Raw genomic sequence first — 13,156 nt, 5'->3', positions numbered from 1 at the left:
GAGAAGAACAGCAGAGGGGAGAGGACTGTAGGAACACTCTTTCTCTGGAGCGCTGTCATATGAACGTCTTCCTCTGGGTCATATGACCAGCTGCAGGGAGAGCAAGCGTGCGTGTGTGCGCGTGTGTGTGCGTGTGTGTGTGCGTGTGTGTGTGTGTTGAAAGATTACTGTTGCAGCTCTATAAGCCCTTCTATCTCCAGGCCAGGGTTAATGTTAACATTCTTATTAGATCTGCAGGATAACTGTAACTACAGTATACCTCTAGTCCCTTTGTCCCCCTCTCCTCCCTCTCTTCTCTCTCCTCTCCTCCTCTCCTCCCTCTCTTCTCTCTCCTCTTCTCTCCCCTCTCCTCCCTCTCCTCTCCTCCTCTCCCCCCTCTCTTCTCCTCCTCCTCTCCTCCCTCTCTCCTCTCCTCCTCTCCTCCTCCTCCCTCTCTCCTCTCTCCTCTGAGAGGGTAGAACAGCGTCCCCAGCAGACCTGGTTTCCAGGGTACGTTTCTGTGATGAGTGTTTACGCGCGTCGAGACCTGGGACATGCGCGGGTCACCATGGGAACAGCAGGTCACATACAGCAGGTCACCCGCCCGAGACGTGAGATCTGACGATGCGGCAGCGTGACGCGGGCAGAACCGCACGTCTGCCCCCCCCCCCCCCTCCGGCGGCCGACTACTGATCCCCGCCAACAGGCCGGTCTTCCCCACGGAGCTCCGCAGTCACAGGACCGCCCGGCCTCTCCGCGTGCGTCACACGATGAGAAATGAGCTGTTGCATGGGTTCACATCCCCCTCTCTTTCGTGTGTCATCATCAGATGTCCAGCTCAGTAGCGTATAGCCACGCCCTCGTCTCAGGTCCCACATCGAAGAGGCCAGCCTCCGAGGGTGGTTTATACAGGGGACAGGCGGTGATTATGTGCTCAGCTGTCTGCTCCGGCTCCCCACACTCACACGTTGCTCCGTCTGCCAGGCCCCACTTCCTCATTGTTGCTCTGTAGCGTCCGACCCCAGTTCGCAGGCGGTTCAGCAGGGTCCATTTCCGGCGCGGCAGTTCCTCTCCTTGAATACCGCCTCCCGGGTCCTGGATGTAACGGTGGATGCGTTTATTTATCGCAATGTCTACCTTCCTGGCATGAGGGCTTCTGCACCAGGCTGGGGCACAGTATTCAGCTGCAGAGAAGACCAGGGCTTGGGTGGAGATTCGAAGCACCTTGGCGGTTGCACCCCAGCTAGTTCCAGCGAGACGTCGGATTAGTGAGACCCTTGATGACACTTTGGCCGTTACCTCTTCAAGGTGTTGTTTGAAGGAGAGTGTCCTATCCAGGCGTACACCGAGGTACCGCGGGGCTTGCTGGCACTCCAGGCGCTTGTTGTTTACGAAAACTTCCAGTTCCCTTCTTGCCTCGCTGTTGTTGAGGTGGTAAGCTGCTGACACTGTCTTGCCAATGCTGAGCTGGAGGCGCCACATGTGCAGATAGGCTGCTAGGGTGTCCATGTCGTGGTTTAGGCCGACTTCCATCGCCTCCCATGTTGGTCGTTGCATCATGATGGCCAGGTCATCAGCGTAGCCATATTTCCGGGATGTTGTTTCCGGTAGGTCGTGGATATAGATGTTGAACAGCATTGGTGCGAGGACAGACCCCTGCGGGACGCCATTCCTCAGCCTCCTGAGCCTGCTGCATTGTCCGTCACTGGTCTTTAAGGTGAAGCTGCGGTTCGTCAGCATCTCCATGATGAACTTCACCATGTGCCGGTCGGGGATGGTCTTTAGCAGCTTTAGGTGGAGTCCACGGTGCCAGACGGTGTCGTAGGCAGCTGTAAGGTCAAGCAACACTACTCCAGCCTTCTGTTTTTGCTGGAAGCTGTCCTCAATGTCTTGAGTGAGCAGTGTCACCTTGACCGTCCGGCTTGTTCCCGTGGAAGTTGTGGGTCCACTACTGGCTCGATGCGGCTATGGATCATCCTCTCCAAGATCTTGAATGGGACGCAGAGCAGTGATATTGGTCTGTAGGACTTAGGGTCTTCAGCAGGTTTGTTTGGCTTTGGAAGGGCTATGACAGCAGCACGGTGCCAGATCTTCGGGAGCTTGGCCTCCGAAAGCATGCTGAGTAGAACGAACAGAGCCATGCAGATGTTCTTGCGCTCTGGTGGATTGCAAACTCAGGGTGGATGTAATCAGGCCCTGGTGCCTTCCCTTGTTTGATTTTGCTCATGGCTGTCTGGAGCTCAGCGGTTGTGAAGTCTCCTGACAGGTTAGCATCCACACTGGCCGCCCTACACAAGGAGGACACCTCGTGTGATGTTGTGCGGGCAAAGTTTTTATCTGCACCCGGGAAGCAGCCGTTTTTGAGGAGCTGTGAGGCGATGGAGTTTGCCGTTACTGGGCACCTGGGGGCCGATGGTGTTCTGCCTGTGAGCTGGTTGATAGTCCGCCATGCCTTGCGGCTAGAGTGGGTGAAGTCGATTGACTCCACAACTTCGGTCCACCTTGACCTTCGGGTGGTGTCCAGCTTCTGCAGGAGTGCCGTTGCGGACTCATCCACTTCTTCCCTGGAGCTTGCCTGCTGGTGGAAATGCAGGAGGTGGCTGCACTCTTCATCCCAGCCCGGGATGTACTTTGCGTTAAAGCCACGGGGGATGGTTTTCCTTGCTGCCAAAAGGAGTACTTTGCAGTACGCTGCATACCCGACGTCCACGCCGGCATTGTCTGGGTCTGGGAGGCAGACTGATTTTCTTTCTGTCTCCTCAGTGAATGACTGCCAGTTTGCCTTTCGAAAGTTCCATATCCTGACGAGTTTCCCTGCTACTGGCTGCACCAGGGATGGGACCTTTATGATGGACGGTCGGTGGTGTGAGCGGGGGAACCTTTCCAGGACGCGTCTCTCCGGCTTTTGGGGCGTGTGGCACACAGCGAAGGCCAGGTCCGGGTTGGTGTGGGTATTCCAGCGTGCGGAAAAGAAGCTGGGAGGTTCTTTTGGATCAAACAACAGCAACGCATTGGCGCTGGAGGCCCATTGGCTTAGTGTCTCCGTTTGGTGTTGTGTGGCTGTAACCCCAGTCTGTGTTTTGGCAGTTGAAGTCCCCTGCATAGATGGCGGGTGCAGGTGCTAGCGGGAGAGATGCCATGGTCAGCGTTGATGGCGGGGGCTTGTAGACATTGACAACCGATGTGATCTGCACTTTAGTGGACAGCCATTCGATACTCGAGCCTGGTGGAGATTGGCCAGTGGCTGTCCAGCTAAGGTCGTCCCTGACAAAGGTCGCAAGTCCATGTTGTTTGCTGTGGATGGATCCGGCAAGCTGGAATCCGGGCAGTTTGAGGATGTTGTCACTGTCACAGTGTGTCTCCTGGAGGAGGACGGCTGCTACTTTGTGGGAGTCGGCGAGGTGGTGGATGACTTCCAGTTTGGCGGTGGTGAGGCCCTCTACATTAAGCTGGAGCACTGACAGGACCTGGTGCTCGATGGTCGGGATGGCCGCCCGTCCTGACGTGGACGTTCGATGTCCCTCCGGCCTCTTGCACCTCGGCCTGCCAGCTGGGTGATGACTGGTTGGCGACATTAGTTTTGCAAGCTGGTCTTGCACCATTTCTTGCTACTCACGGAGGAGGCCACGTGAAGGCTGTCGTCATCTCCTCCATCACATCTCCCCTCACCAGCTCAGGGTGAACAGCCAGCCATGGGTTCACATCCCCCCTCACCAGCTCAGGGTGAACAACCAGCCATGGGTTCACATCCATCCTCACCAGCTCAGGGTGAACAACCAGCCATGGGTTCACATCCCCCCTCGATAAAGGAATGAAACCGCACACTCAAGCTCTCAATGCTGGGTGATTTAATCAAACAGACCAGCATTTTGTCCTGGGGTGTTTGTCAAAGTCAAACGCAAGGCGGAAACATTGGTCTGTTTGAGTAAATCACCCAGCATTGAGAGCTTGAGTGTGTGGTTTCATTCCTTTATCCAATATCCAGTATGATCCACCTGTTACCGGAACCTTCCCCAGACTACGGTGGGACACATCCCCCCTCACCGTCTCAGGGTGAAGAGCAGGCCTCTGACTGACCTGAACAGACTAACCCTGACCTGAACAGACTAACCCTGACCTGACCTGAACAGACTACACCTGACCTGACCTGAACAGACTACACCTGACCTGACCTGAACAGACTACACCAGACCTGACCTGAACAGACTACACCTGACCTGACCTGAACAGACTACACCTGACCTGACCTGAACAGACTACACCTGACCTGACCTGAACAGACTACACCTGACCTGACCTGAACAGACTACACCTGACCTGACCTGAACAGACTACACCTGACCTGACCTGACCTGAACAGACTACACCTGACCTGACCTGACCTGAACAGACTACACCTGACCTGACCTGACCTGACCTGAACAGACTACACCTGACCTGACCTGAACAGACTACACCTGACCTGACCTGAACAGACTACACCTGACCTGACCTGAACAGACTACACCTGACCTGACCTGAACAGACCACCAGACCTGACCTGAACAGACTACACCTGACCTGACCTGAACAGACTACACCTGACCTGACCTGAACAGACTACACCTGACCTGACCTGAACAGACTACACCTGACCTGACCTGAACAGACTACACCAGACCTGACCTGAACAGACTACACCTGACCTGACCTGAACAGACTACACCAGACCTGACTAGGGCTGTCAAAAGTGCCAGGAAATTGAGTTCGAATATATTCGAATTTATTTATTAGGGTTCGAATAATATTCGAATATTATAGGTCCTACTATAAAAAATCTAAAAAATCTTTAAAAAAAATAATAATATCATAATTCACAAAAATAAGATACTTATTGTTGGCGCAATATGGTGACGCTCCCTCTAAACTGGCCTGCGCGTTATTTTCCACAAAGGGGCAGTAGAATAGAGGACGTTGGTGAACTTACTAGTTTAACAGGCCTAGAGGCCTACATATGGGGCCTCTCGTGTAGCCTATAAACATATTTTAGATCAACTGTGTGGACCAAAATGGTTGTGACTCTAATTCACTTGACTTAGCCTACCAACCATGCAAGATCATTTTTAAAATGAGCCCTCTGCAGTTTATATAGCCAAATGCGCAAGTGAATAAAGCACTTTCTCGTGGATGTAATTTTCCACAACTCGGCATTTATTAATCACACAATAATATGGAAATAATAAATAGGAAACCCCCGTTTATTTCTTAACACAAAAAGTGTTCAAACGGCTACCCTAAAACATAAACCTAAACCATAAACCTAAATTACATTCTGTTTAGGTTTTTTTCTTCTTCTTTTATCATCCAATTGTATAGAACTCTTGAGAACAGAGAGGCATAGCCTTGTTTAGCCTAGGCTATATCACCACTAAACAATAGTGTCGTTGTTGGACTTATAACTAAATAAGCACTTTTAACTTAGCCTACATGTCAGTGTGTGGGTTGAGTAGCCAGCCTATGGTACTGATTAAAACAGCAAATAGGTGTCCATGTCCATTTGGAGCCGAAAGTAGGCTATCACTGGAGGTTATTGGCAAGGATAACGAGACGATCCACTTGCTCCGGGTCCAGGGCAGAACGTTTTTTGTTGACAATGTTTTCAGCGGAGGAAAACACCCGTTCTGATCTCACCGAAGTGCCAGGGATGACCAACTTCTGCCTCGCTAGCTGAGCAATGTTTGGGTACTTTAGTGAGCCTGTCGTTTTCCACCACAAGAGTGGATCCTGGTCGGCTCGTAGTGGTGTCTCGCTCTGGTAGCGTTTCATCTCTTCTTCTAAGAGGGTACTCGGCTGGGGGGCAGGTGCAACATTCTCCCTGTATGTCTCCCCGAAGAGGTCGCACATAGCGGACAGCGCAGTGAGTGGTGCTGGGTCAGCTGGCTCTCTCTCCGTCTCTTTCTCCGTCTCTGTCCAGGCTCGTGCGAGAGCAATCTCAGCCCGAATAGTACTATACACGTTCTCCTTCTCGTCATCACACAGATGCACTAGTTTGTGAAAGCGAGGATCAAGGTAGCTTGCTACATTTAAAAGCAGGACCGTTTCGCTCTCATCCTCCTTATTATACCGCTTTCCGAGATCTTCAGTCATTTTTTTCCTCATGTCTCGCACTGCCGGGAGTTCATCAGGGAAAGGTTTTCGTAGCTGTGACAGAAGGATGTGCTGCAATGGACTTTTCAATGAACTTTTCGTGCATGAACATGATTCGCTGCATACAATTTATATATAATATTAATTATAAATTATATTCGAATTCTCAAATTTAGGTTCGAACTTATTTTTTTTAAATAAATTCGAATATATTTCGAACTTCGAATTTTTTTTGACAGCCCTAGACCTGACCTGAACAGACTACACCTGACCTGACCAAACCTGACCACACCTGACCTGACCTGAACAGACTACACCTGACCTGACCTGACCTGACCTGACCTGACCTGACCTGACCTGACCTGACCTGACCACACCTGACCTGACCTGAACAGACTACACCTGACCTGACCTGACCTGACCACACCTGACCTGACCTGAACAGACTACACCTGACCTGACCTGAACAGACTACACCAGACCTGACCTGACTAAACCTGACCAGACCAAACCGGGCCTAACAAGGCTAGACCAGGCTAGACTAGACCAGTCCAGACCAGAACAGACCAGAATAGACCAGACCAGACCAGACCACACACAGACCAGACCAGACCAGGACCAGACCAGACCAGACCACACACAAACCAGACCACACACAAACCAGACCAGACCAGACCACTCACAAACCAGACCAGACCAGACCACACACAAACCAGACCAGACCAGACCAGACCACACACAGACCAGACCAGACCAGACCACACACAGACCAGACCAGGTATGTCATCATCATCATCATCAGGTCTTCCTCAGACGAGCTTTCCAGTGGAGCTTCCAGCCATTTGATTTTGATTTGATTTGATTTGTTCAAGGGGGACTCTGTACATCAATGAACACTTGCAGAAAATGAACACATTTCAGCAAATGTAAATACACCCAATTATATCCATCTCGGTCCTCCATACATCTGGCGAGCTCTGGAGTGGAGACTCCCGCATCGGTCTTCAGCGTGTCCCAGTACGTTGATGCGGGACGCCCCTGTGATCCATGCCCATGTGTTGCTCCCAGAGCACTAGCATGCTTGCTGGGAGTTCTGGGTGTTTTTGGCAGTGACCGGCCAGTCTCATTCTCCTGGCTGCCACTTTCTCTCTCAGCCTTAACAGTCCCCCATAGAGGCGCCTGTTGGGAACATGCTCGTCCTTGTTGATGTTGAGTACTGAACGTAGCATTCTGTTGCAGCATCCATCCAGGGACATCTGTTGGGTGGGCTTCAGGGTCCAGCTTTCGCAGCCATATAGGAGTACTGACTCCACAGTTCTGTAGAAGAAGCGTAGCTTGGTGTGTCGTAGGGAGGTTGGAGCTCCAAACGCAGGCCATGTCATTCGGTGCCCTCCATGCAATTGCCTTCCTCACCCTAAGGTCCTGCTCTGATGAGTTGACCCATGAGCCCAGATATTTGAAGTCTAGGACTTCCTTCAGGGCAGTGCCCTCAGAGGCTTTCAGAGGTGGATGTTCTGGGAGGATGTGGATGTTCTGGGAGGAGGATGTGGATGTTCTGGGAGGATGTGGATGTTCTGGGAGGATGTGGATGTTCTGGGAGGATGAGGATGTTCTGGGAGGAGGATGTGGATGTTCTGGGAGGATGTGGATGTTCTGGGAGGATGTGGATGTTCTGGGAGGATGTGGATGTTCTGGGAGGATGTGGATGTTCTGGGAGGATGTGGATGTTCTGGGAGGATGTGGATGTTCTGGGAGGAGGATGTGGATGTTCTGGGAGGATGTGGATGTTCTGGGAGGATGTGGATGTTCTGGGAGGATGTGGATGTTCTGGGAGGAGGATGTGGATGTTCTGGGAGGATGTGGATGTTCTGGGAGGATGTGGATGTTCTGGGAGGATGTGGAGGTTCTGGGAGGAGGATGTGGATGTTCTGGGAGGATGTGGATGTTCTGGGAGGATGTGGATGTTCTGGGAGGAGGATGTGGATGTTCTGGGAGGATGTGGATGTTCTGGGAGGATGTGGATGTTCTGGGAGGATGTGGATGTTCTGGGAGGAGGATGTGGATGTTCTGGGAGGAGGATGTGGATGTTCTGGGAGGAGGATGTGGATGTTCTGGGAGGAGGATGTGGATGTTCTGGGAGGATGTGGATGTTCTGGGAGGAGGATGTGGATGTTCTGGGAGGAGGATGTGGATGTTCTGGGAGGATGTGGATGTTCTGGGAGGATGTGGGTGTTCTGGGAGGATGTGGATGTTCTGGGAGGATGTGGATGTTCTGGGAGGAGGATGTGGATGTTCTGGGATGATGTGGATGTTCTAGGAGGATGTGGATGTTCTGGGAGGATGTGGGTGTTCTGGGAGGATGTGGATGTTCTGGGAGGATGTGGATGTTCTGGGAGGAGGATGTGGATGTTCTGGGAGGATGTGGATGTTCTAGGAGGATGTGGATGTTCTGGGAGGATGTGGATGTTCTGGGAGGAGGATGTGGATGTTCTGGGAGGAGGATGTGGATGTTCTGGGAGGATGTGGATGTTCTGGGAGGAGGATGTGGATGTTCTGGGAGGAGGATGTGGATGTTCTGGGAGGAGGATGTGGATGTTCTGGGAGGAGGATGTGGATGTTCTGGGAGGAGGATGTGGATGTTCTGGGAGGAGGATGTGGATGTTCTGGGAGGATGTGGATGTTCTGGGAGGAGGATGTGGATGTTCTGGGAGGAGGATGTGGATGTTCTGGGAGGATGAGGATGTTCTGGGAGGATGTGGATGTTCTGGGAGGAGGATGTGGATGTTCTGGGAGGAGGATGTGGATGTTCTGGGAGGAGGATGTGGATGTTCTGGGAGGATGTGGATGTTCTGGGAGGATGAGGATGTTCTGGGAGGATGAGGATGTTCTGGGAGGATGTGGTTGTTCTGGGAGGATGTGGATGTTCTGGGAGGATGTGGATGTTCTGGGAGGATGTGGATGTTCTGGGAGGATGAGGATGTTCTGGGAGGATGTGGATGTTCTGGGAGGATGAGGATGTTCTGGGAGGATGTGGAGGTTCTGGGAGGATGTGGATGTTCTGGGAGGAGGATGTGGTTGTTCTGGGAGGATGTGGATGTTCTGGGAGGATATGGATGTTCTGGGAGGATGAGGATGTTCTGGGAGGATGTGGTTGTTCTGGGAGGATGTGGATGTTCTGGGAGGATGTGGTTGTTCTGGGAGGATGTGGTTGTTCTGGGAGGATGTGGTTGTTCTGGGAGGAGGATGTGGATGTTCTGGGAGGAGGATGTGGATGTTCTGGGAGGAGGATGTGGATGTTCTGGGAGGAGGATGTGGATGTTCTGGGAGGATGTGGATGTTCTGGGAGGATGTGGATGTTCTGGGAGGATGTGGATGTTCTGGGAGGATGTGGAGGTTCTGGGAGGATGTGGATGTTCTGGGAGGATGTGGATGTTCTTGGAGGATGTGGATGTTCTGGGAGGAGGATGTGGATGTTCTGGGAGGATGTGGATGTTCTGGGAGGATGTTGTAAGTGATCACCTCAGTTTTCTTAGCGTTTAACCCAAGACCAACTTTGGCGCACTCTCTCCAGATCAGGTATAGCTGAGCTTATCTGTCTATAAGAGAGAGGTCCTGTTCATTTCTCATTTCTCTCTCAACCCTTTATCTGTCTGATCTCAACCTCTGAATGATACCCTCTGAATAACACACGCACACGCACACGCACACACACACACACACACACACACACACACACACACACACACACTGCAAGTGTGTTTTATTCAGAGTGTCAGTGTGTGTGTGCCAAGAGGCTGCCGCTGTGCACCTGTTGAGCAGAGAGGCTGTATGACAGTCTCAAAGGAGATGAAGACGGATCAGGTAAGCCCCTTTCCACTGCTGTCAGCCCACACACACACACACACACACACACACACACACACACACACACACACACACACACACACACACACCTCACCACACACTCAGACATAGTCACAAAAGGGAAAATCCGCACTCACAAATAAGTTTAACTGCTTAACTGAATGCAAAGTACAGCAGCAGACAACGGACATGTTTGCCTCTGTCAGCGTTTACAATGTGTCAGACTTGGGTTGATCAAAGAGAGAGGCAGGCATCATGATGCGTGTGTGTGTGTGTGTGTGTGTGTGTTTTGAGAGAGAGAGGGAGCCCATCTCTCGTCTGTCTGTCATACAGGTGATCTCTCAGGTTAAGACCTAGTGTGTCTCTAATGCGACCCCTCCTTCTCTCCGTCTGTAGAGGTACATGGTGTTTGAGGATTCTCAGGAGGTCGAGAAGAACGATCTCCAGGCTCGGCTGGTGATGCTGGAGGCACAAACACGACAACTAGAGCTCAAGACCAAGAACTACGCCGACCAGAGTGAGTACACACACACGCACACACGCGCGCACGCACACGCACACACACGCGCCGCCCTGTAGCATTGTCTATGTGCAGGTCTTGTGACTGTGTTGCTGCTCAGCTTGAAGGCAGCAAGTCTCCATACCGGCCTTAATAAAGACCATGACTGTCTGTCCTCCCCTCTCCTCCTCTCCCTCCTCTTCCTCTCCCTCCCCTCTCCTCCTCTCCCTCTCCTCCTCCTCCTCTCCCTCCCCTCCTCCTCTCCTCCTCTCCCTCCCCTCTCCTCCTCTCCCTCCCCTCTCCTCCTCTCCCTCCCCTCCTCTCCCTCCCCTCTCCTCCTCTCCCTCCCCTCTTCCTCCCCTCTCCTCCTCTCCCTCCCCTCTCATCCTCTCCTCCTCCTCTCCCTCCCCTCTCCTCCTCCCTCCCCTCCTCCTCCCCTCCTCCTCCCCTCTCCTCCCCTCTCCTCCTCTCCCTCCCCTCCTCCTCCCCTCTCCTCCCCTCTCCTCCTCTCCCTCTCCTCCTCCTCCTCTCCCTCTCCTCCTCCTCCTCCTCCCTCTCTCCAGTCACCCTGTCAACACATTCCTGCTCAATATGCTGAAACAGAACAGGGAACAATATCCCTGCTCCCGACATTCCCCTCTGATATTCACATAAGTCATGCCTTGATGTCAGTTGGAGATTTCCTTGAATGTGTGTGTGTGTGTGTGTGTGTGTGCGCGTGCGCGCACATGTGTGCGTGCGCGTGAGGCAATATTGTTTTTACTCGGGTGTTTTAAAAGCTGGTCACACACATCTAGCAGTCATCCATTGGTAGACTTCCACGAGGCAGCCCGGCGGTGTGACCAGAGGAGGGAGGGGCTGGCGCTGGAACAGCTGATCGCTGACGTCTTTAGGGGAGCTACAGGGAAGCGGACTCCGCGCAGTAGTAAAAACACACACACAAACCTGGAGTTTGAATATCACTTCCCCATGTATCACATGTCTCTTTCAGTGGTTACCTCTGAGGTGACAAGATGAACACGTTGAACAATGATCTGCACTAGTTAAGCCAGACTAGTTTAGGTTAGTGAGGAAAGGGTACACACTAGCTAGGAAGACTACCCTAACTATGCTCTCTTTTGGAAAAAAGAGAGGCATTTATTACCCTTTGTCCCTGTAGAAATAGCTTAAAACCTGTAATTTTAAGTAGGTCTTAAAGCCTGCTGATTATGGCAGGATTATTGTTGCTGACTCGGGACCCCAAGCTGTCCAGAAGGATGCCTGAATGACCAGTCTCTCTGTCCAGCTGTAGCAGTGCACCGAGGACACCTTGTGGCCATGAGTAGATATTACAACTCAAGACAGACGAGAGTCTCTGATGTTCTTCTATTACAGTTAGGTCTTCTAGCAGACATACTTTTATCCAAAGTGACTTCTCTGAGCTGGTACAGTGGAAACCTCTTATAGTGATCACGTCTGTCTGGGTCAAATTGATCACTCTAAGCGGATGATTATTATAATCTAATTTTACATCGCGACACTGCGGCAGTCTCCTCCCCATGCAGAAAGACTAGAATGTTCTTTCTCTCTTCAAATCACTCAAACCAGCTTATGGGAAGTTCAAATGAATGGCTCAAAGGGGGCGTGGCCAGGAATTAGGCCTCAATCCACTTGAGGACGGCAGATTCAGCCTCAATAAAGTTGTAGCCTCTCATTGAGAGAAAATGAAATTGAAATGAATGAAATAATTTTTCCTGTCCTGATTTCAGTGCACGCAGCACTTATGGCCTGACACTAAATGAATCGCCTTTTCGCTTCACTTCGCATTTCGAAAATTCAGATTAACGAGCTGGAACCAGGGTACACAGCGCTAGCCAGAAAGCAGATGGGTTACTGACAGGCCAACGTAGGCTATCATGAGAAATGTATCATCGTTTTATGTTCTCCGTATCGTGTCATGTATGAAAAGAGCCCAAATGAACACTGTAAACGGTGTCCCCAGGGACTGTTTAGCTATAACCTTGTACAGTGCATCTCTCCCTATTCTATAGGGTAAATGTCTACTGTACCTTGTCCCTGTCTTAAAAATAAATAAAATCAATCAATCAATCAATCCTTGAAGCAAATGATTTAAACAGCACTTGTATAGGAAGGATTCTGTCCCAGGTGTTTTGATCCATATAAGCGTTCGTCAGTGTAACCGTGAATAAGCGGTTTTGGGATTAAGCACAACAGCTGTGCGCTCTTGAACCAGCAACCTCTCTGTCACCTGTCAGATGCTCAAACCACTGGGCTAGCTGCCTTACAGTGCACAGTACAACCAGGTTACTGTATTGACAGAAGGAGAATGTTCTGGAATAGACTGTCCAGTCCACTAGTAATGCAGCTTACCTGACCCCAACACACACACAGCTGACCAGAGCCTAACACACACACAGCTAACCTGACCCCAACACACACACAGCTGACCAGAGCCTAACATATACAAACAGCTGACCTGACCCCAGCACACACACAGCTGACCAGAGCCTAACATATACACACAGCTGACCTGGCTCTTAAGATACACAAACATCTCCGCTTCCCATCATATTACTGTATGTCAGTTTCTTTGTGAAAAAGGATTTTTCACATTGACGGTTCTTTCTTTCTTTCTTTCTGCCTCTCTCTCTCTCTCTCTCTCTCTCTCCATCTCTCTCTCTCTCTCTC

General features: G+C 51.3%; 1 protein-coding gene across 1 annotated transcript in view; it reads left to right on the top strand.

Moving 5' to 3' along the window:
- Nucleotides 1-13,156, top strand: part of LOC311326848 (C-Jun-amino-terminal kinase-interacting protein 4-like) — a gene marked incomplete at its 5' end in the record, with an annotated part of 39,667 nt that overhangs the window by 6,124 nt on the left and 20,387 nt on the right. Inside the window, 2 exon segments of the mRNA XM_084459826.1 lie at nucleotides 10,366-10,486; nucleotides 11,460-11,473. Of these exon segments, the coding sequence (XP_084315952.1) occupies nucleotides 10,366-10,486; nucleotides 11,460-11,473 (135 nt within the window).

Source organism: Borostomias antarcticus, assembly GCF_949987555.1.
Source record: "Borostomias antarcticus genome assembly, chromosome: 29".
Taxonomy (NCBI): domain Eukaryota; kingdom Metazoa; phylum Chordata; class Actinopteri; order Stomiiformes; family Stomiidae; genus Borostomias; species Borostomias antarcticus.
This window is presented reverse-complemented; position numbering and strand designations above follow the sequence as displayed.